The sequence below is a fragment of the Bos indicus x Bos taurus genome, chromosome 7 (genome assembly GCF_003369695.1).
Source record: "Bos indicus x Bos taurus breed Angus x Brahman F1 hybrid chromosome 7, Bos_hybrid_MaternalHap_v2.0, whole genome shotgun sequence".
Classification (NCBI taxonomy): Eukaryota; Metazoa; Chordata; class Mammalia; order Artiodactyla; family Bovidae; genus Bos; species Bos indicus x Bos taurus.
Window position 1 is genome coordinate 53,591,607 of NC_040082.1, and position 25,114 is coordinate 53,616,720.

At 43.1% G+C, this 25,114-nt stretch overlaps 1 protein-coding gene across 3 annotated transcripts in view; it reads right to left on the reverse strand.

The window, feature by feature from the left end:
• SH3RF2 (SH3 domain containing ring finger 2) overlaps window positions 1-25,114 on the reverse strand; it is a 148,779-nt gene that overhangs the window by 82,225 nt on the left and 41,440 nt on the right. For all 3 annotated transcript variants that reach the window (XM_027546082.1, XM_027546083.1, XM_027546084.1), the window contains one exon: window positions 640-909. In XM_027546082.1, coding sequence (XP_027401883.1) covers window positions 640-909 — 270 coding nt within the window. The remainder of the gene's footprint in view (window positions 1-639; window positions 910-25,114) is intronic.

Consider the following 25,114-nt stretch of genomic DNA (forward strand, 5'->3'; position numbering starts at 1 on the left):
AATGAAGAGGTAAGATCTGTAGTTCTATATAGCATGCTATTAAACTATGTTTACAATTTTCTGTCTAACCATCTGTTTCTCCCACTACTCTGCCCAAGCACAGATGCTGTGACTTGTTCATGCTATCTCCCCAGTGTCTGAAAAGAATAGGTGGTCAAAAGTGACTGCAGAATGAATGAATGAGTATATGGATACTTAGTTTCATAATTGCAATACAAATGTTTGAGAACCTCCATCAAACTCCTGTTAGATTTCTCTGGTGACCACCTCCATATAGTTTGAAGTATACATACGCATAACATATATAAGCACACGTTGTTCATCGTTGTTTGGTCACTAAATTGTGTCTGACTCTTTGAGACTGTGTGGACTGCAGTCCACCAGGTTCCTCTGTCCATGGAAATCTCCAGGCAAGAATACTGGAGTGGGTTGCCATTTCCTCCTTCAGGAGATCTTCCTAAGCTAGGGATCAAACCTGCGTCTCCTGCATTGGCAGGTGGATTCTTTACCACTGAGCTACTAGGGAAGCCTGTATGAAATGTAATTTTTAAAAAATCAACAAATATTAAACAACAACTTAAGTTCTGCCACAGCCTTTATGTGATCACTGGTGACTTTGGTGGCTGCCCAGAATCTCACCTTGAGGAAGGTCAGGCAGTCCTGGTTCTCACTCCTGTCCTTGTCACGAAGGTCAAAGTTATAGAGGGCCCGGCACAGTGGGGGTGGCTGGGGCAGCTGCTTGATGACCTCCACGGAGCTGGCTGGGAAGACTCCACTGACTCCATTAATTTCCCCCTGGTACCAGTTCTCATCCAGCTGTCTTCGGAGGAGGATGACATCTCCCTTATTAAACCTCAGGTCACCGGGATTCTGCCCTCGGTAGTTGTATAGGGCCTTTGCTCGAGGCACCTGGAGCGACACAGATCAAGAAAATATGTATGGCCTAGAGGCTGGAGGAACCAAGGGGGTCACATTAGTTACTAATTACAAAGTATTTTCCATGCACTAAGTGCCATAGGTGGATTACCTTGTTTAACCTTTGAGACAGACAGCATTATCCCCGTTTCTAAGGTGGAGTGACTGAGGCACAGAGGGGTGTAGTAACTCACTTAAGGTAGTACAGCTGGGAAATGGCGATATGGGGCTTGAACTCAGACAATCTGATTTTAGAGACCCTGTTCTTAATCACTATGCAGGGAGCAGGACTTTGGACTTGACTCTGCAACTACGGGAACTTGAGTAAGACCGTGATTCTTGCTAGGAATACTGATTTTGAATTCTGGCTTCACCTCTTTGCTCTTGTGTGACTACAGTCAAGTTATTTCATCTTTCTTAAACCATGTTCACTTATAAGATGAAGTGATAACAATACCTACCTTATTAGAGTTGCTGTGAGGACTAAAGAATATTAATGATGCATTTGGGTTTTGTTTCATATTTTGCATAGAATGTGCTCAATAGATGACACCTCTTAGAATGATCATCTGTAATGCAGGGCTAATGATATCAGTTCTACCTACTCCTCAGTGTTAATGGGAAGAAAACTGAGGTGAAAACTCCCTGAAAATAGAAAGTGCTATGTGAGAGGGATACACCATAATTTGTCTTCAGCCTTGTCTAGAAACTGAAAACCCCGTGTGTGTTTGTATCTTTAGCAAGCACAACTAAGACAAATTAACAGTCAGAAATCAGTCATCACTTAAAAAAGATCAGCTAAAGAATTGTTATTTGTCAAATCAGTTGTCAGTCTAAACAATTATTTCAGTCAAATGCATTTTTTCCCCCTAATTGAAACTGGTTTCTCCACAGAGAAACGGTCTCACTCTGGTCTTGCTTGAAGTCAGTTTGACAAATGGAAAGTTCTAGTAACTTGGGTTTTATAGAAAGCCCTTCAGTGTCACCTGCAATTGTATTGTATTTTGTGTTTTCCTCAGTCATTGGGTGGAGTAGCCCCTCGGCTGGGGACAGACTTGCTATTTATGAGGGGGAGGTAAGGAGACGTTAATTCAGTTCTTCAAGGACCTTCTGAGTCTTCAATGTTCATTTAAAAATGAACTGTAAACAGCTTAGGGATCGAGATAAGACCTGAACAGCACCATATTGCTAATGGGATGGCAGACCAGTGCGTTTCTGCTGGTCCCTGGGGAGTTAGACAACCACGGGAACACAGCTCATCTGGTGGACAAATAAGCCAAAATGTTTGTACTAGGAGGCTTAACACAGTGTTGTGTATAAACAGAATCAGTTGAATAAATTATGATACACCCATACAATGGAAAACCCTGCAATCATTAAAGCTGATGATGTTGATCTATAATTAACAACATTGAGAGTTACTCATATTGTTAAGTATAACAGAAGAGATTAAAAACAGTTATGTACACTAGACTTTCTTTATAAATATATATATATATATTTATATATATTCATCTGAGGAAAATGCTAGATGGCTGTACACTAACATTTGAAAAGTGGTTATTTCTAAATGGTGAGATTTTTGAATATTTTTTTAAAAAGTTCCCCTAAGTGCTTTGCTGTGTTTTCTAACTTTTATACGATGGAGTAATTGTGTTGTCTATTAAAATTGGATGGTGAAAAGGAAATGAATGAAGCTGGGGGATGAGAAGTGAAAGGTATGGGAGGAATTTAGGAAGGTATGGGAGGAATTTAGGAAGAAAATAAGCCAAGCTAAGTAGGACTAACAAACCATGGAACTACCTTTTGGAGAAGCTGTTCCCTTACATGAGAAGTAAGCAGGTGGAAGCAGAATGAAAGCGGAGGATTTCTGGGGAATGATCTAAATCTGTTAGACTCCCAGGGTGAGCTATATCAGGGAGTAATAGTTGTCAGTCTCTATGCCTTCTCTCAGTTTTATGTTGTAATATAAATCACATTTTTCTGGGTACATCAGCATTTGGCACACACAGGTCACATTTACCAGCCTCTGCTGAAGCTAAAACTCCAATACTTTGGCCACTTGATTCGAAGAACTGACTCACTGGAAAAGACCCTAATGCTGGGAAAGACTGAAGACAGGAGGAGAAGGGGACGACAGAGGATAAGATGGTTGGATGGCATCACCGACTCGATGGACATGAGTTTGAGCAAGCTCTGGGAATTGGAGATGGACACAGAAACCTGGCATGCTGCAGTCCATGGGGTCGCAAAGACTCGGACATGACTGAGTGACTGAACTGAACTCAACCAGCAGCTACATCTGGCCAAAAGGATATAAGTACATTTTAGGAAATGTCCTTACTGAGAAGGACTGACTTTCTTTTCCTTTCCTCCATTTTGTTATGGGGAATGTGGACATGATTGCTGGAGCTCCAGCTGCCATCTTGAACAATGAGGATGAAAGTCTCACCTAAAAAGGGGGGAAAGTAGTCTGCATTGTAGAGCTGCTAGGCAAGTCCTGGATTACTTTACATCCCAATTTTTATCTGAAAGCTAAATGAACTTCCATCTTGCCTAATACACTGTCATTTTTGATTCATAAAAGGAAAGGAAAGCAAAGGAAGGAGGAATGAAAAATTAGGGGAAAAAAGAATTTAAGCCCTTTTGACTTTGCATAATAAGATGATATCAATATCTAATATTTATTCAGCATGTCTTCCTATGTACCAGATACTGTGCTAAGCACTTCACAATATCTTTTATTTAATTCTCACCATCTGTGATTAGAAAACTGGGGATCAGAGAAGTTAAAAATTTGCCTAAGTTCATGAACTGTTTAGCTGCATTTTTATGGCACTTTCCCCTTCATCCCACTCAGCCTCTGGTCTGAGTTACATTTTATTCTAACTAAAATAGGAGCAATGGAGATTCAACGCAGGTGTTGTAAATGGCCAAGTTGCTTTTTTCCTTTCTTTTCTGGAAGACATTCCCATACAAGTGGCTTACATATTTTAATGACCACCGGGCAAGAATATTAAACTAAAACTGCACAAACTGCTTAAATCTCTTTGAAGAGACATAAACTTTGAAACCCTGAGATAGTACTAATTGTCTGACCATCACCATCTTATCTCCATCTCCCTTCAGTAGAGATAAAGGATTGTGGAAGCAGATTGTAAATTCTACTTTTAACATGAAAATATTTTCCATCACCTTTTCTCTTCATTGTCCCCTTTTATTCTCAGTTCTACATTCATACTTATAGGAAACATTGGCTTCTACGTTGTAAAGGTGGTGGAGGTGGGGGTGGGGATGGGGAAGAAGAAAGAGACAGAATCTGAAGAGGGGAAGGAAATGAACACTTGTTGTGGTTGTGGCAAGCCATAGAAATTTGTCTTATTGTCCTACTGTGGGCTTCCCAGGTGGCTCAGTGATAGAGTCTACCTGCGGTGTAGGAGACATAGGAGATGTGGGTTTGATCCCTGGGTTGGGAAGATCCCCTGGAGAAGGAAACGGCAACCCACTCTAGCATTCTTGCCTGGAAAATCCCATGGACAGAGGAGCTTGGCAGGTAACCTACCATCCATGGGGTTGCAATAGAGTCAGACATGACTTAGCAACTAAACAACAACAATAATTGCATTTTCCATGTACTAGCTCATTCATATGATCTCAAATCCTGTGAAATAGTTTTATCTTAATTTTATCAATGAAGAAACAGAAGTTCTGAGCTGTTCAACGTTGAGGCAAAGTCACACAGCCAATGACCAGCGGCCCTGAGACTGACTTCCATTCATTTGACCTCAAAGCCTGAGTTCTGTTTCATCCTCCTGAAATCACCTAGTATGTTATCCATCATAAAATTCATTTGGGGTGTTGTTTTATAATCAAAATCTGAACAGAGTTTGAATGTGATTTGCTTGCTGCTGATAGCATTAGCATGAATTATTGAACTCCAGAGCCCTCATGTAAAAGTTAAGCACCTGAAGAGACTGAGCTGGTTGATTCTATCTGGTCCTCAAAGGTTCTCTCAAGGGAAAATGACTCCAAGTTCCACAGCAGCCATCACCCGGTGTATTGCTGGAAACAGCTTTTACTACCCTGACTGTTTTCTGTCTTGACAGGTGCAGGTGGGAGGGGAGATGAGGATAAAGTGAGTGTGGAGGTTTCAGAGTCAGGTCATAACCAAATGTTTTTTCTGGTGCTTTTCAAAGACCCACACAATCCAATGGAAGGCTGAGTGTGTGGCCAACAAGCTATCCTTTTCTGAGATTCAAAAGACTTAGTAAGTCAATGTGCTGGTCTATTGGTCTGTCACCTCAGCAGGGTCTGAACGCCTTGAGGGCCATCTTTTGAGGGAAGATAAAGCACAGGACACTGAAATAAGGACACAGGGGCATGCAGAGATATTCATGGTAAAATTATGTTGCAGTATTTATGTGTGTTACTAGTAAAATGGCAGGTGTCCCTTCTCTGAGGATCCACCTGTTTGGATCCATCTTCTCAGAGGCATGTCATTCACTCTGGTCACACCACATACACATGGGTATGTGGCCCAGGCTGGCCACTAATAAACTGAGCAAGGCCCCGTGGGGGCCTTTCTGGGGACAGAACTAACCCCTATCCAGTGCCATGTCCTCTGCTTTTTGTTTATATGAAAAAAGTTTTAGCCTCCTAAGGCTTCCCTGAGTTTCAGAAAACAAATTTAAGATGAGAAAATGCAGAAACAAGAACAGCCAAGTAAGACACAATAAATAGTTTAGTCATAATACAAAGTCAAGGACCTTTCGTTTCTCATCAAGGATGATAGATAATATTCTGAGCCGTGTCCTTGAGTTGTTTTATAGATACTAAAATCCCCATCAGGTGAAAAAAGTGATGACCACATACACGTAGAACCCAGACCAGTCAAAACCAAAAGGTTGACGCTGTTAACTCGCTAAATACCACCCAGTTACCTCTCCACCAACCACCATAAAAATATCCATGAGCTGATCAGGCATCCTGCAACCCTCTCCTTCATCTTGCCTTTAAAATCCCTTCCCTGAAATCCTTTGGGGAGTTTGGGTCTTTTGAGCATTAGCCACCCATTCTCCCTGCTTGGTGTTCCACAATTAATGCTGCACTTTCCTCACCACAACTGATGTCAGTAGATTGGTTTTACCGTGTGGGTGAGTGGACCCAAGTTTGGCTCAGTAACAGAGTGCCCAAATCCTCCTGGTATAATGCCGGTACAGGGCAGGCATGTGCTCCAAATTGGGTCAGTTAGAATCTTCTTTGATGTGTAATATATAGACACCCAAGAAGAGAGTGTTTCTTTTGGATCATGAGCCTGGAGGTGGTGAGCCTTGGACTACCAGTGATGATATTTCCCAGACACCAGACACACCTTCCTGAATGAAGGTGCAGAAGGCACAAGAACTAGCGATACCATAAGATAAATAGGTAACTATAATAGGTATTGATGGACAGAGCCTTGGCAATAAAATTTGAATGTCTACATCCAGCTATGCCTGAAGGATACACAGTTAAATGAGATGATATTCCCAATGCACTGTTTATTATTGAAATTACCTGGAATTGTTTTCTGACCCTGAAACTGAAAAAGTCTTGATTAATACATATTATAACCCCATAGACAGTAAAACTGCAAAACAGAGAAATAACCAAATGGCAGAATTCAAAAACAGCAGCAGGTCTATCTGCCAACAAGCTCTGAGCTTATTTCCAATTGGAAAATAAAGGAGGCAGGTGGAATGATAACAGGGTAAGAGAAAAGGGGCCCAAATTGAATGGAACCATCACAGTGATCCAGACAAGGGAAAAAGCTTTGCTGCAGTGAACTTTCAGCCTGCTCCTGGGTAACGAGCTGTTTACCATGCATGAATGGCACTCCCCACTTGTTTAGAAAGAGGCTGGCCTGGTTCTCTACTCCTGGCATTGGGTGGGGCCAAAGCCAACATGCTGACTTAACTGCTTACCTCCTTTTGCTGGTCACAAGGTGGCCCATCACGGGAGAATGGAGCCAAGAGAAAACATTCTGGCCTTTGGCTCAAGTTATCAGTCACCAGGCTATGAATTCCCTACCGGATAATTTAGGGTTCATGTCTGAAACACCTCTTAAATTCTATCTCTGAGGCCTGGACACAAGCAGGTGTTTAATAAATGCTTGGTGAATGAATGCGTTTGTGAATTAATCCAGAAACATCCAGGAATTGCCATTCTTGGAGGAAAAGAATGCATATTAGATTACTAATTATGACTGATAATAATTATTTGAAAGATCTATTGGCATGAGCTAGAAAATAAAAAAAAAGGAGAGTTGGGGTCCTATTTTCCAAATTGCCCTGAATTTTAACAATTTAGCACTACACATACTCAGAAAGTGTTCCATACTCAAATAGGCTCAGGAATCACTGAGTTGAACAAACTCATACAGGCTTGTTACTGGCAGGCTTCTCAGAAGCTCCACTCCGCTCATGTGACTTTGTGTTGCCATCTGAACCACTTTGCAAGGTTGGCAGGATATGCCTGGGGAATGCTGGGTAAAGCAAACATAACTTCGCCCGTGACTTCACTCTGCTCATGAGGCAAAGAGTCAAGCTGACTGGCCTGGGTCCTCACTTCCTAGTTGCTTTCTTGGCCAACTGAGCCATCCTGCCTCCTTCCCTCATGGTGACAATCCTTTTGGAGCAGATAGTGGAGGCAATGGAGTATATTTTAGAAAGTGCTGGCTGGCCCTTGTGCTCATGTATCTCTGGTGAGGAGGGAGACCCCCACCCTCCCAGCACTCACTCAACAACATCATATCTGGCTGGCCTTGATAAGTCCCAGACCATCTGTTTCTGGGAGCCTGAGATCACCAGAAGGTCTGAATCTGGACATTCCTATCTGAGGCCAGGCTTATGAGACATACTATAAGAATTTCTTTTTATCGTAGAGAATTTTACTTGTTCAGGGAATGGTACTAGGGTGCAATAGAACACAGATGTTAAAGCGAAGGAAGATGTTGGTTTACATTCTGGTTTTGGTAACTGTGGCCAAATCACTTAGCCTTCTTGATTCTTAGTATGGATCATTCATAAACTCGGGCTAATACTAACACTTCTTTGTGCAGTAAACTCGGCAAATCTGTGTTAGCCAAACTCTGCAGATTCCAGTGGAAGATTTGGCCCATTCACCTGAGACATAACCTCTAAGCTGCTAGAAAATCCTGCCTGATGAGAAGAACTGTTTGCTTGGAGCCTTGGGACATAGCAGACTAAGTGAGCAATGCAATTTATGTTGGGGAGAGGCTGGGTTATGCAGTAAAAACGTGACCTCTGGAGGGGCTAGAGACTAAGGCCAGCTGCATGGGAAGCCAGTCACACCTACCTGACTGACCCGCAGTAAGAACCCTGGACATCGAGTCTTGGGCACGCTTCCTTGGTTGGCAATGCTTCATGTGTGTGCTCATGCACTGTTACAGGGAGAAATAAGTGCTGTCTGTGAAACTCATCTGGGAGAGGATGACTAAAAGCTGTGCCAGGTCTCTCCCACATTCTATTCTTTGTGCTTTTCTTTTCTTTTCTTTTTGTTTCTGACTTTAGTCTGTATCCTTTCACTGTAATAAATCGTAACTGCATATAAGGCGGTTCTCTGATGGCTTAGATGGAAAAGAATCTGACTGCAATGCGGGAGACCCAGGTTCGATCCCTGATCGGGAAGATTCCCCTGGAGAAGGGAATGGCCACCCACTCCAGTATTCTTGCCTGGGAAATCCCACGGACAGAGAAGCCTGGTGGGCTACGTATAACAGATTTGCTCAGTTCTGTGAGCCCATCTAGGGAATCACTGAATCCTGGGGATTCTTGGGGACCCTGAACACACTTTCTCATGGGTTTGCTGAGAAGCCTAATGAGATAAATTACACAGAATACTTAGTAAAATTCTTAGCAAATAAGAAGTATTAAAATAGAATTGCTTAGATATTTTTTGCCCAAAGGAGGAAAGGAGAGTAATGAGCTTGCTGTTATACCTTCTGGACTGACTTTTCCAGCCCCACATCTCACTCTTTCTTTCAATAAGTATTTTTTTTTCTTTTTTTGTTTTTCTTTTTTTTTGTTTTTATTTTATTTTATTTAACTTTATAATATTGTATTGGTTTTGCCATATATCAAAATGAATCTGCCACAGGTATACATGTGTTCCCCATCCTGAACCCTCCTCCCTCCTCCCTCCTCCCTCCTCCCTCCTCCCTCCTCCCTCCCCATACCATCCCTCTGGGTCATCCCGGTGCACCAGCCCCAAGCATCCAGTATCATGCATCGAACCTGGACTGGCGACTCGTTTCATATATGATATTATACATATTTCAATGCCATTCTCCCAAATCATCCCACCCTCTCCCTCTCCCACAGAGTCCAAAAGACTGTTCTATACATCAGTGTCTCTTTTGCTGTCTCGTATACAGGGTTATTGTTACCATCTTTCTAAATTCCATATATATGCATTAGTATACTGTATTGGTGTTTTTCTTTCTGGCTTACTTCACTCTGTATAATAGGCTCCAGTTTCATCCACCTCATTAGAACTGATTCAAATGTATTCTTTTTAATGGCTGGGTAATACTCCATTGTGTATATGTACCACAGCTTTCTTATCCGTTCATCTGCTGATGGACATCAATAAGTATTTTTTAAAAATCTTTCTGTGGTTACACCAGCTCTTAGTTGTGGCACATGGAATCTTTCAGCTGTGGCTTGTGAATTTGCAGTTGCGACATGCAAACCCTTAGTTGCAGCATGTGGGATCCAGTTTCCTGACCAGGGATCGAACCCGGGCTCCTTGTATTGGGAGCACAGAGTCTTAGCCAATGGGCCATCAGGGAAGTCCCTTAAGTATTTTTGAGTGCCAACTATGCCAGGTGTTGTCTAGTTGTAGGGGGAAACAACGATCAAACTTAAGTAAACAATTATGTATATAACTAGAAGTTGGAGTGCTATAGAGGAGAATAGGGAGGTGAGAGAACCTGAGAAATAGAAGGAGAACCAGTGCAAGGAAGGTTCTTATTATTGGTTCTATAGCTAAACATCTCCATTGTAAAGCAATTATCTTCCAATTTCAAAAAGTCTCTTCTGTCCTGCGACTTCTGTCATGTATCTCTCTCCTCTTTCCCTGAAGTCTTCTGTCTCAGGCCTCTCCTGCTTCTGGGAAGAGAGCTGGAAGGGCACAGACCCACATGTGCCTTCTTTATCTCCAGCCACTGTGAGTCAGTGGATATGGCATTTCTTCCTTCCCCCTGAATCAAATATCAATAAGGCACCCGGAACATGCCAGCCTTCTTTCTCCTGGTCCCTCCTGCCTCCTTCCTGAGTTATCAGGGGTCCTAAAGCAGGAATTAAATTATATTCACCCATTCCAGTCCCTTTTAGGTCACTGATTCCTAAAATGTTGATGTTCATTCTTGCCATCTCCTCTTTGACCACTTCTGATTTACCTTGATTCATGGATCTAACATTCCAGGTTCCTATGCAATACTGCTCTTTACAGCATCAGACTTTACTTTCATCACCAGTCGCATCCACAACTGGGTATTGTTTTTGCTTTGGCTCCATCTCTTCATTCTTTCTGGAGTTATTTCTCCACTGATCTCCAGTAGCATACTGGGCACCTACCGACCTGGGGAGTTCATCTTTCAGTGTCATATCTTTTTGCCTTTTTATACTGTTCATGGAGTTCTCAAGTCAAGAATACTGAAGTGGTTTGCCATTCCCTTCTCCAGTAGACCACATTTTGTCAGAACTCTCCACAATGAGTCATCTGTCTTGGGTGGCCCTATACGAAGGCTCATAGTTGCATTGAGTTAGACAAGGCTGTGGTCCATATGGGGGCTTCCCTGATAGCTCATTTGGTAAAGAATCCACCTGCAATGCAGGAGACCCTGGTTTGATTCCTGGGTTGGGAAGATCTCCTGGAGAAGGGATAGGCTACCCACTCTAATATTCTTGGGCTTCTCTTGTGGCTCAGCTGGTAAAGAATTCACCTGCAATGTGGGAGACCTGGGTTTGATCCCTGGATTAGTTTGATTAGTTTTCTGTGATTGTGGTTTTCATTCTGTCCATAAGGATAAGAGGCTTATGGAAGCTTCCTGATGGGAGAGACTAACTGTGGGGGAAACTGGGTCTTGTTCTGATGGGCGGGACCATTCTCAGTAAATCTTTAATCCAATTTTCTGTTGATGGGCAGGGCTCTGTTCCCTCTCTGTTGTTTGACTTGAGATCAAACTATGGTGGAGGTAATAAAGATAATGGCGACTTCCTTCAAAAGGTCTCCTGCACACACTGCTACACTCAAAATCACTGCAGATGATGACTGCAGCCATGAAATTAAAAGGTGCTTGCTCCTTGGAAGAAAAGCTATGACCAACCTAGACAGCTTATTAGAAAGCAGAGACATTACTTTGCTGACAAAGGTCCGTCTAGTCAAAGCTATGGTTTTTCCAGTAGTCATGTATGGATGTGAGAGCTGGACTGTAAAGAAAGCTGAACGCTGAAGAATTGATGCTTTTAAATTGTGGTGTTGGAAAAGACTCTTGAGGGTCCCTTGGACTGCAAGGAGACCCAACCAGTCAGTCCTAAAGGAAATCAGTCCTGAATATTCACTGGAAGGACTGATGCTAAAGCTGAAACTCCAATACTTTGGCTACCTGATGCGAAGAACTGACTCCTTGGAAAAGACCCTGATGCTGGGAAAGATTGAAGGTGGGAGCAGAAGGGGACGACAGAGGATGAGATGGTTGGATGGCATCACCGACTCAATGGACATGAATTTGAGCAAGGTCTGGGAGTTGGTGATGGACAGGAAAGTCTGGTGTGCTGTAGTCCATGGGGTCACAGAGAGTCAGACATGACTGAGCGACTGAACTGAACTGAAAGCCGGAAAGGGCTTCCTGGTAGCTCAGCTGGTAAAGAATCTGCCTGCAATGCAGGAGACCCTGGTTCGATTCTGGGGTTGGGAAAATCCCCTGGAGGAGGGCATGACAACCCACTCCAGTATTCTTGCCTGGAGAATCCCCATGGACAGAGGAGCCTGGCAGGCTATAGTCCATGGGGTTGCAAAGAATCAGACATGACTGAGTGACTAAGCACAGCACAGCAAAGCAGGAAAAGGCGAAGAAAGCAGGAGTTCACACCAGTGATCAGAGATAGAACCACTCACAACCAGCAGCCTCTTTTCAGGATCACTATTAGCATGCTTTCATTTTTCCTTCCAAACATTTCTCTGAGGTTGCTTTGGAGGTGATTTCATTCCCCCGGCACAGGAAGTAATGCCCTACACATTCATAGCCATAACCCTTTCTCCTGCCATCAGGTGATTTTTGATACACAGCTTGGGGTTGCTTTTGAGATGAGTGGGGTGTCTGATCCTGAAGCTGCTGGTGGCCTTGTCTTCTTCCAGGAGGGCACAGGGAATCCTGAAGGAAGGGCTGGAGGTGTGTGGGAGCCTGAAGGACAAAGGGAAGAGCCACCTCACCCATTCTGGGGGCCCTTCTGCCCTCATTCATTTTTCCCATTCCCCGAGAGAGCTTTTCCTGTAGGTGTGGTGCTGGAGTGTCTTTCCATTTGGTTTGAGAAACTGAGCCCAAGCCACCACACAGGGAGGAAAGATGAGTCAAATGACCCTCCCACCGTCACCGCCACTTCTCCCCTTGGGGGTAAGCTCTGCTCGCATGTACACTGGCTTTCTCCCCCCAAGTTCTTTCTATCCTTTTACCTCCGCGTGGAGGTTTCTGGAGTGGAAGGAGGAATGACGCACTTAAACAGCACAGAGTTTCTGATCAAGGAGCCATTGGGTCTGAGCACTGGAGGTGGCCCCAAGATGAGACACACAACGCATAGACTTGGTCCTCGAAGCACTGAACCTCTCTGGGCCTCAGTCTCCTTAACTGCAAAGCGAAGAAGGTGAATTTTACCTTTCCTTCCAATGCTTATGATAATGGGAAATTAAGTAGATGATTAAAGCCCCAGGAGGATCTCTATTTTTTAATTTTTAATAAAAAAGGATCTCTTTTTTTTATTAAACTTTTAATTTTGTATTGGAGTATGGCCGATTAACAATATTGTGATAGTTTCAGGTGGACAGCAAAGGGACTCGGCCATACATATATGCATATACATTATCCCCCAAACTCCCTCCCATTCGGGCTGCCGCATGACATTGAGCAGAGTTCCCTGTTAGAGGAACTACTTTAGAATATACCAGAATATACCAGAAATAGGGCAATGAATGAGACAAAACCAAATTGGCAAAATGCTGCTAGCCATTGCAGGGTCCTGGGTAGAGGCGCTTTATCTCAGCACTCTCTCTGCTCTCGTGTATGCGTTCCTCCGGAGAATGGCTGCTGAGCAAAGGTGCCATATTGGACAGGGTGTGATGAGGGATGAAAGATCTGGGATGCCCCAGACCCTCAGGGAAAGTGACTTTGGCAAGCAGAGCTGAAGTGGCTGGGCTTGTCTTCTGCTGTTCAAAAGTTACATCTGGGTTTCAAATGCTTTACTTCTTAGTCTCCCTCCTTTCAGCCTCGGGTGTTTTTGCGTATGTGTGCCCACTCAGACTTACTGGTATCTTAATCTGGTGATACCCAAAGAAAACGTCTGCGTGGCCTTTGCTGAAAATAGAAAGCCCTGGAAGTTAGAAATCTCCCCTCTCAGTTCAGCTGTCCCTGAGACAAGACTGTCACCACCAGGACCTTCTGCATCTCTGCAGTCGTGTCTGCCTCTTTGAAATCAAAATTCACAGCATCCCTCTCCTTTTCATCAAATGGAACAGATGTGACCTTAGAGGAGAGTACCCTGCTTGCCTACAGAGCTGTACCTGATGTTAGGAGTCAGTGACTGGACATCAGAGAAATACTAAAGACCCACAAGTCGTCTGTCACACCGGGCACTGGATCATTGGAGGGGGAAGCTTGAATTTAGGGAAATCCTCTGAAAGTCCCTGAGAAATAGAAACTGCTTCTGCGGGCTAAGCCATAGAAGTAGTCCAGCAGTTATTTGCAACCATATTCCCAATAAGATAAAGTCTGTAGTCTTCCTAGGAATATGAGATGTTACAGAATACATGGATGGTTGTTTTTTTCCATAAGGTCTTATCAAATAGATGCCAATATCTTTGGCATGGAGTCTCTGTCTTCTGCATCTCGGTCTTTGGGAAGCCTTTGCTGTCTCATCCCACAAAGTTGAGTTGAGCCTCCTTTTCTGTGAGCCACTGCGCCCTACACTTCCCCTGCCACAACACTCATCACCTTGTATCGTAACTGCTGGTTTACTTGTCTGCCTGTCCACCAGATTTGAACTCTGCCTCAGCACAGTCTACAATTTCTCCATCTTTATCCTCCTCTTGGGCTTCCCAGGTATCACTAGAGGTAAAAAACCCTCCTGCCAATGCAGTAGATGTAAAGAGAGGCAGGTTTGATCCCTGGGTTAGGAAGATCGGCTGGAGAAAGGCATGACAACCCACTCCAGTATTCTTGCCTAGAGAATTTCATGAATAGAAGAGCCTGGCAGGCTACTGTCCACAGAATCACAAAGAGTCGGACATGACTGAAGCAACATGGTGTGTACAAAGCAGTAACACCTGACAAAGCAATGCCATCGACTTATTATTCAACACAAATGTACTGAAAACCTACAGTATGTTAGACAGATGCTGTCTCTGCATTTACGGGACTTACATTCTAGAGGCACCTAGTAACTCAATACTTGTATTTGTTGAATGAAAGCATCTGTTGAATGAATGAAAGAATGAATATTAAGCCACACCATTGTCACTTAAATTCAACTTCAACTTTGATATTTTGTCGTCTCTGCTCCTGCCATAAAATTCTAGCAGGCCCAACTAGTTATTTTCCCAGGGTTGAAGAGTATTCAGGCATGCTAGCCACAGATAAAAACAGTATTTCTCTAGGTCATCCTTAAAAAAAGGCCCCATTACTTGGAATGTGCTTTGAGCTATGTCTGCGTCCCCATTTTGCCAATGTATACCTGCCTTGGAGCCTCCTACTGCTAAAGACTTTTTCTTGCCCACACGTCCTTTTCATCAAGGGTCTAATCTCCACTGCAGGAAGCCATGATGAGTGACAAAAAATGCCAGCTGGCAGCCCCAGGAAAGGGAGCAGAAGGGAGCAAGGAGGTATCTTTTTCTGCCTATTCAGAACATTGAAGTCCAATTTCTCGCCGGCCACATGAGCCAAAGACAGCGGCTCCCAGCAGCTGTTGATCTGAGAGGCTCCAGTCCCAGCCCCGTGACCTGGGTGTCACTGGCACTCCTCATGCATGTCTGAGAGCAGGTTGGCATGAAAGAGTGGCCCTGCTGTTCTCTTCCCTGAGGGCTGGCTTTGGGTGGGCCTGCTTCAGATGGCAGGAAAAAATGAGAGACCCACTCTGTGAAGAATCTTTCCTATTGTGGATGGACATTCCTTGATAAATGCTGCCCCAGGGTTCCTCCTCTTCCTATCCCTTTCCTCCTCCTCTTGGTGGTGTGCTGGTTAACAAGCTCTCCAACAAAGGGGAAAAGATGGCTCTGATTTGTAGTGTTTGCCAATTTCCATGATGTAAATACCCTACCTGGGCTACCAACCAGGAGTCACTGAACATGGAGTTGGGAAGACAGGAGACATGTGTTATTGCCTTTCATGGGCCCAGAGGAGCTGAGTTAAATGCCATGTGACATAGCTCTCTAATTCACACTGGCTCCAGGGGTGAAAGACTGTGCAGACCAGTCCAGTTGTCTTTCTGCAACTGGGACTTTAGGATATGGGCGGTAAAGTACTTCTGCATCTGTTAGGTCACTGGGCTCTAACCATCATGCTGCATGGTTAGAGTCATGCTTATTTGGTGGAGGAAGATCGAGGCACAGGAAGCTAGAGCTGCCTCAGCTCCCAAAGCTGGGATTTGCTCAGTCCCTGTCTCTCCACTCTTCACCCTGGTCATTCTCCTCTCACACTGACCACTGCGGCCCAACCATGCATCTTCCTGTGCTACCAATGCCTCATGCACACTTACTTCTAATGTCCTTCCAGGATGTTCTTTCAGCATTCCACCCTCTTCTTCTCCTGCCCAATTGCTACTTCACTTTTAGGTCTCAGCTTAAACAGTGTGTCCCTGAAAGTCCACATCAGGGGCAGGGATCTCTTCCAGGTACTTTAATGATACTTCCTACTACCACCCCCATCACGGGGTTGTTCAAACGGCTTGTTTCTGGATCTGCCTCCTCCAAGACTGTAAATTTGGTGAAGGCAGACACTTTTTTTAAAGTTTTTGTTTTATATTGGAGTACCATTGATTAAAAATGCTGTGATAGTTTCAGGTGTACAGTAAAGTGAATCAGTTAGACTTATGTCTTTTCTTTATCTAATTCTTTTCCCATTTAGGTAGTTACATAGTATTGAGCAGACTTCCCTGTGCTGTCCAGTAGGTCCTTCTTGGTTATCCATTTTAAATATAGCAGTGTGTGCTTGTCCATCCCACCCTGAGGGCAGAAACTTTTACTGAATTCATTGATCCTAGTGCCAAACACAGTCTATGGCCAATAAGTATTTTGAGAATGAATGAACCCATGAACGATGGTCTTCTAAGCCTACACTCACAGCATGCTCTGCTTTCTAGGCTATTTCCTATCAGGATCCCCAGAGAATCCCTTTTCTCATAGATTGGTTGAGGTTTTCTCAGGATTCTGGCATGGGGTTTCTGCTAGAATGCACAGCCAGCCAGACTGCTCATCTCCATAGGAGCCGCTCCCCTCCCCTGCCTCGTGGTGGGCCCCCTCCCCGCCCCAGGCTCTGCCAAGTGTCACTGAAACAAGCTGAGAAACCTGTTCGGTGTGCTCTGGAATGTGCTCATTACACACATGCCAAGACAAAGACCCAAGGCAGGAAGAAGGTTCCAGACAGAAGCACCTGCCCCTCTGGGAAAGGAGGAATGGTTGGGCGTATTCTGGAACCAGCATGCCCTATAACTGCAAGCCTGAGCCTTCCGGGTTAGCGCTGATTCCCTCAATTTCCCTCTGAGGAGGCAGGGAAGGGTCCGGGCTGCTAGTGCGCTGGGAGCTGCTGACCTTTTAGCATCACGGAATCTCATACGTAGCTACATGTCTCATTGCAAACGTATGATCATTGTCTGGAAACACAGGTGGCTGCCACTTAAAACAGGTAGGGGTGGTCTGGCACATGTGAGTGACTTCTCTTATATTACCTAAGCCTGCCTAGTAATGCAAGCTTTGGGGTGATCATCTTTGATCTTGAGCACAAATGAGGGAAAAATAATTAAACAGTCATAGAGGATATGATGATGTCTCTAGAAGCATTCTGTCCAAACGGCTGTCTGTGATGATGGAAAGGTGCTATTCTGTACTGTCTAATACAGTATCCACCAGCCACACACGATTACTGACTACTTGCATATGGCTATTGTGAAGGAGGAACTGGATTTTAGATTTTATTTATTTTTAATTCATATAAATGTAAATAGCTACCTGTGGCTAGTGGCTATTATACTGGACAGCACAGCTCTAGATATAACAGTTAAAAGAAATACAGAAAGGGGAATTCCCCGGTGGTCCAGTGGTTAGGACTCTGCACTTCACCTCGGAGGGCACAATCTCGATCCTGGTTGGGGAACTAGGATCCCACAAGCTGCGTGGTGCAGCCAAAAAAAAAAAAGAGAGAGAGAGAGAGAGTGAGAAATACAAAGAATTGAAGAACATATTAAATGACACAACAAGGATGCAATAAGAAAAATTCAAAAAGTGGGAAACTATAAGACAGATGACCGAATTCCTCTAATGAGAGAGAAGAGAGAGTGTTGTGTGTGTGTGTGTGACATAGAGAGATCAAAAGACATGTAAGAAGTAAGTCAATCAAGTGGTAATGTGTGGTCATTGGTGGATCCTGATTCAAACAATACAATCATTAAAAACTTCTGAGACACAAGGAGCTCAACCCAGTGCTCTGTGACAACGTAGAAGGGTGGAATGGGGTGGGAGGTGGGAGAGGGGTTCAAGAGGGAGGGGACACATATACCTATGGCTGATTCATGTTGATATATGACAGAAACCAACAGAATATTGTAACACAATTATCCTTCAATTACAAATAAATAAATTAAAAACAAACTTCTGAGACAATTGGGGAAATCTGAACACTAATTGGATTTTGGATGATACCAAAGAATTTTTAGATGTGATAATGGTATTGAGGTTATTTTTACAAAAAAGACTCCTTATCTTTTAAAGGTACCTATTGAGCTGTGCACAGATAATAGAAGATGATACATGAGTTTTATCTCAATTTAATCTAGTGGGAGGGGAAAGCAGGGTATAAATGAAATAAGACTGGATAATCATGGAAGCCAAGTGATAGCTACACAGCAGTTCAGAATTATTATTTTGTGTTTTTTGTATTAAGAAACTTTCATAATAAAAGCTTTTAGAGGTCTAAACAGCAAAGTGATTCAGTTATACATACATACATACATATATATATATATAAACATACATACATATACATTTTTCTTTATATTTTTCCATGATGGTTTATCATGGGATATTGAATATAGTTCTCTGTGCTATAGAGTAGAACCCTGTTGTTTATCTGTCCTCCATATAATAGCTTCCATGTGCTGACCCCATATCCCCACTCCATTTCTCCTCCGACCCTCCCCCTCGGCAACCACAAGCCTGTTCTCTATGTCCATGAGTCTGCTTCTGTTCCATAGATAGGTTCATTTGCGTCATATTTTAGATTCCACATATAAGTGATATGATATGGTGTTTGTTTTTCTCTTTCTGACTTCACTTACTATGATAATCCCTAGTTGGATCCGTGTTGTGGCAAATGGCGTTATTTCATTCTTTTTTATGGCTGAGCAGTATTCCGTTGAGTGTGTGCACCACGTCTTCTCTGTCCACCTGTGGGTGGACATTTAGGTTGTTTCCATGTCTTGACTCTTGTGAATAGTGCTGCTATGAACACAGGGGTGCATGTATCTTTTTAAATTAGAATCTTGTCTGGACATATGCCAAGAAATGGGATTGCTGGATCATATGGTAGCTCTGTTTTTAGTTTTCTGAGGAACCTCTATACTGTTCTCCATAGTACCAACTTAAAATCCCACCAACAACGTAGGGGTTCCCTTTTCTCCACAGTCTCTCTAGCATTTATAGTTTTCAGAATTTTTGATGATCACCATTCTGACTGGTGTGAGGTGGTACCTCGTTGTTTTGATTTGCATTTCTCTGATAATGAGCAATATTGTGCACCTTTACATGAGGCACTTTCTTTTTGAATACCTTCTCAATTTCACATTGAAAAGTCAATTTGGATACACTGATCAAGATTTAAACTGGGTGTTTTTTGTTTTTTTTTTTAACCCAGAAATCCTAGTTCTAGGAATTTTTCCTTCAGACATATGCAAGAGTTTATAAAAGATTATGGAGTGGGGAATAATTTATAAGAGTGAAGAATTGGAAATAGTCTAAATGTCCTTCAGTCATGAAGTGGTTAAATAAATGCTGGCATGTAGCCAGTGAGGAGTGCTAAACAGCTTGAGAGAGGATGCAATAAACTGGTATGGACCACCATCAGAAAGATGTCCATGATATGTTTTTAGGTTAAAAAGAAAAGAAAACTGCAAAAAAAAAAAACCAAAAACAAATGTGTGTACTGTGTGTACATATGTGTACTATGATCTGATAGAAAACTACATATTTGCTGCTGTTTAATCACTAAGTTGTGTCTGAATCTTTTGCAACCCCATGGATGTAGACCCCTAGGCTCCTCTGTCCATGGGATTTCCCAGGCAAGAATATTGGAGTGGGTTGCCATCTCCTCCAGGGGATCTTGGCAACTTAGAAACTGAACTTGCATCTCCTCTGTTGGCAGGCAAATTCTTTTGCCACCGAGCCACAGGGAAGCCCACACATGTGTAGGTATATATATTTTTTATCAGTGTGTAAGCACAGAAAAAGCCTGGGGGAAAACTATACGAAATTGGGGAGGGGAGGAGCTTAAATAAGTACCATGAATAATACACAGCTGGCTTTTCCATCAGACAACCTGGCTGCTCTGGTCTGAATGTTGTGTCCCTTGAAAATTTTTATGTTAAAAATCCTAACCCCCAAAGATGATAGAATTAGGATGTGGGACTTAGCAAGGTGCTTACGTCATGAAAATGGAGCCTTCATAAACAAGATTAGTGTTTTTGTAAAAACGACTCCACAGAATTCCCTAGCTCTTCTGCCATATGAGGACAGAAGGGAGAAGACATGAACTGTGAACCAGGAAGATGGCTCTCACCAGAACAAGATCATGCGGGTGCCTTGATTGTAAACTTCCTAGCCTCTAGAACTGTGGGAAAGACATTTCTGTGGTTTATAAGCTACCTGGTCTGTGGTATTTGCTACAGCAGCCTGCATGCACTGACACTGGCCCTTCCTCCCAGAAGAAAATGAATGCAGCGTCTGTGACCGAGAAGTTTCTTTGGTTAGGTTCAGTGGTTCAGTGGTTAAGACTCCATGTTTACAATGCAAGGGGGCATGTGTTCAATCCCTGGCCAGGGAACTAAAATCCCACATCTGTGCAGCACAGCCAAAAAAAAAAAAGTTCATTTTTATGGTGATAATAGCTACCAGTTACTAAGTGACATCCCGTGCCTAGCATTGTGCTAAGAAGTCTATACACATGTCTCTCACCTACAGGCTCTGCAGTCAAGCTCAGATTCTCCTACTTGCTAAGTGTGGGACCATGGACACTTCAGCTGTTTCCTCATAAATAAAATAGAAAGGAAAATAGTACCCAACTCATGGTTATGAGAATTCAGTGACATAAGGCATATTAAGTGCCTGCACATATAAGTATCTCATTATTGTCTTTCTTCAGCATTTCAACAAATCTACAAGGTAAATACTAAATTCATCCATTTGACAGATGAGAAAACTGAGTCTTAGAGGCAGTGGTATGCTGGCACCAGCTTGCATGGGTTTATGAGAGCTAATTGTTAAATTTTCACGAATTTTTTGAGTTGGTTGACCATCATGAAGGTAGCTTGAAATTAGCTGAGATGGGAGTATTTATACCATGGAAATCAGCAAACACTACATTCCCACTGAGCCGTTTGTTAAACATTTACCAGCACCCTATCACTCAGAGCAGTTAAATTACTTGTGTCTAAACCCCGTGGCTGGTAAAAGGCAGAGCCTGGATTTGAGAACTGCTCTACTCAGCTCCAAAGATCTTAATGTTTAGATATGGTTTGTTTGAGTAAATCTCTCCTTACAAGTGAGAATTCTCATCTCCTGGACAAAGCTAGTAGGATCATGCTCGTCAATATCATGTCCCTAGAGACGAGGTTCTCAAATTTTAGGGCACCTGAGATTCACCTGAAGGGCTTGTTGAAGCACAGATTGCTGGTGATCTCAGAATTTCTTATGTATATTGGGGTGGGGTGCAATAATTTGCATTGCTAACCAGTTCCCAGGTGATGCTGATGCTGCTTGTCTGCGGACCACTCATGGGGAACTACAGTTTTGGCACAAACTCTAAACCTTTGTGCTGTATCTCTTGCAATCATCCTAGTGGTTTGACCAACTCTTCTCTGATCAAAAGATGGGAGAACTTCCGTACTGGTTCCAGCTCCAGAGCTTTCTACAGGAGACCATTTTGGCAAGAGGTTTATCCTCTCAGCAGTCTAAGCAGGAGACAGGAACCAAATCTTGGTGCCTCTCTCTTCGGTTGGCCCCATTTAGCTCTGGCTGGTATCCCAGGAGCCTGAGCTGCTCCCCACACACAGCGGGAGGCAAATCAAAAAAAAAAAAGGAACATTTGAAAGTCTATCTTTAAAGCCTGGCAGAAAGTGAGCTGCCCTATAATTACACCAAGTGAACTAGTTACAACTTCTCTCATATTGATGTAGGATTATTAAGAGATTGCTCACACAGCCCTGTGGAATTCAACTAACGAATTTAGAGATATTTTGTTAAACCACCCTTCTCTTCTAACCACTTTCTGCCTCTTAAATATGATAGAACACAAAACCAGGAAGGCAAATGAAGCAAATCCTGAATTAATGTTCCTCATCAGAACGTGATTGCTGCTTTTAGAACAGCATAACTTTCCTAACCTAATGTTCTGACTTAAGTATCTCATTTTTTTTTTTTTGGTAAATGGGGAGAAAGCAAAAGAGCACTGAGGGACTTTTCTGGCGGAACAGTGGTTAAAACTTTGCCTTCCAATGCAGGGGGTTTGGGTTTGATCCCTGGTTGGAGAGCTAAGATCTCACACATGCCTCACTGTAAAAAACCAGAACATTAATAACAGAAGCAATACTGTAACAAATTCAATAAAGACTTTAAAAATGGTCTGCATTAAAAAAAATATTGAAAAAAAAAAGAGGGCAAGGAGATATATATAAAAAGTCACCTGTGGACATCATTTCAAAGGAATATAGAGGAACTGGGATGTGGATCTGGCTGCCCCAGGTTTGCACAGATTTAATCTATTCTCCTGGTAACAGTCTTCTGTGGACATCCCAGCCAATTGTGCAGAGAAGGAAATAGATGTGGCCGATGGACTGAGTGGGCCACTTTTGCAATCCTGGGCTTGGCAACCTCTCTTGCCTTAAAATGTACTGTGGGCTTATACCATTTGGATCTGCTTTGAATTAAGAAATTGGGGGACGTGAATCTAGGAATATGAATTCTTTAATTTTTAAATTTTATATTGGAGTATAGTTGATTTACAATGTTGTGTTAATCTCAGGTGTACAGCAAGGTGACCTAGCCATACATAAACATATCTCTATCCTTTTTCGGGGAATAAGAATTCTTGCCGGCAGTTGGGATTCCAATTTCTTGGTAGGCACTAAATCTTATTAATTTTTGTAGCTCCATATTTCTGAGTACATAGAGTTCAATACACTCAGCAAATGCTTATGAATTACAGAATGCTACTGTGGAAAGAACAGGGGCTTTAGAGTCAGAGCAACTTGCATTCAAATCCCAGCTCTATCTCTGACTCTCTGTGTCACTTGAAGCAAGTCATTTAGCCTCTTTGACACTTGGCTTCCTCATCTGTAAAATGGGGGTCAATCAGTCCACGAGATTTACTGAGTGTTTTTGTGTGTGCTGATACATTTTTGGACACTGGGGCTACGTCAGTAAAGCAGTCAGAATTTCTGTCCTCAAGATATATTAGAGCTCCTGTCCCAACCTGCCTCTCACGAAGCCCACATATGAGACAAGGGTCCGAGTTCCTGGTTTCAAATCCTGCCTCAACCCCACTACCTAGCTGTGGCATCTCCGCGAGTGAATGGTAACAGGACTAGCCACGTGGAGATGCTGTCAAGACCCCTGCACCACATATCCACGTGTGCCTGTGTGTATATTTGGGCAGTAAGTTATGCTTAGAGGCCTGCCCTCCTGCCAAACAGCTGATATGGTCAAATGTCAAGGTTGGATAAGCAGAGGTTGGATTCAGCCCACATGATACCTCTTTGGCTGGGTTCCATGTGCAAATACACATAAAGCTCCTAGAAGAAACTCCCTGGTGGTTCAGGAGATAGGACTCCACACTTTCACTGCTGAGGGCCTGGCTTGCATTCAATATCTGGTGGGGGAACTAAGACTCCACAAGCCGCAAGGTGTGGCCAAAAAAAAATCTCCTAGAATGGCACCTGGCTATCTTTAATCAATAAATTCTATCTTTTATTACTGTGGGTGTATGATGAGACTTTTTTTCCTTTTGAACTTTTTATCTTGTATTGTGGTATAGCCAATTAATAATGTTGCAATAGTTTCAGGTAAACAGCAAAGAAATTCAGCCATACATGTGCATGAATCCATTCTCCCCTAAATGCCCCTCCCATCCAGGCTGCCACATAACATTGAGCAGAGTTCCCTGTACTGTACAGTAGGACCTTGTTGGTTATCCATTTTAAATATAGCAGTGTGTACATGTCAATCCCAAACTCCCTAACTATCCCTTCCTCTATCAACCATAAGTTTGTTTATAATTCTGGAATCTCTTTCTGTTGTGTAAGTTCATTTGTATCATTTCTTTTTAGATTCTACATATAAAAGATGAGGTGTATGATGAGACTTTAATGTATGTAAGGCATCTGTAGTATATAGTTGGTATTCAATAGCTATTAATTCCCTTCCTTGAATCTGTGGAAAAATAATAAACATATATGTCAGAACAAAGTATAGGTGACCGGCAACCATTAGCTACCTTGTCTTCTCTTTTATTATAGTTGGTGCGGGAGGTAGTTTGACCTGAGAAAAAGAGCTCTGGGCTAGCAATCAGAAGACCTGAGGGACTTCTCTGCTGTTCTGGTGGCTAAGACTCCAAGCTCCCAAAGCAGGGGGCCTGGTTCAATCCCTGGTCAGGGAACTAGATCCCATATGCACAGCTGAGAGTTTGCACGCTAAGAGTTCGCTAAAGATCCTGCATGCTGCAACTAAGACCTGGTGCGGCCAAATTAAAAACAAAACAAAACTTGGGTTCTGGCTTCCATTCACCCACTGCTTGCCTCTAATTGTTCATCGGATGTTCACTAAACCTCAGTTTTCTCATCTGTCACTGAGATGAGGGTGTGGGTTGGTCCAGTCGTGTGCTGCTCTTACGACATGAATGCACTTCTCTGTAACGAGTTCTTGCCCTGCGCAGTGTGTGTATAGACAAAAGGGTACGTGCCAGACTCTGCACCACGGTGAGCGGGTGAGTCTTTGAGTGACTTTCTGTTCTAACACGCTCTATTATTAAACACTAACTGAGATGACAGGACTTGCCCAGGATCACACAGTGGGTCAGCTCTACATGGTTTCAAATGACCTGAGCTTAGAGAACCACGGGGAGGACTGGCTGGAGAGCCAATTGTCAACTGGATGGCCGAGGCATGTGCGCTTCTCTTTGATGTCCTAGGCTTGCCCGGGCTGACTGGGTTACAGTGGCGATATCACTTCTGCTCAGTTTGGTCTAAGAGTCTATCCAGCTCAGATACTTTATCAGTCGGTGACTAATATCTTTCACTTCTCATTGACTTTTCCAGTTAGAACAAGACTATTCAAATTCCCAGTCGGGCATGAATGAGGCAATCTTTCTCTCAATTTGGGGAGTGAAACTGCAGCATGGTGGTTTCTAAGCAGTTAGTCATTTTCATCTTTAGGCAAGTGCATGTCAATT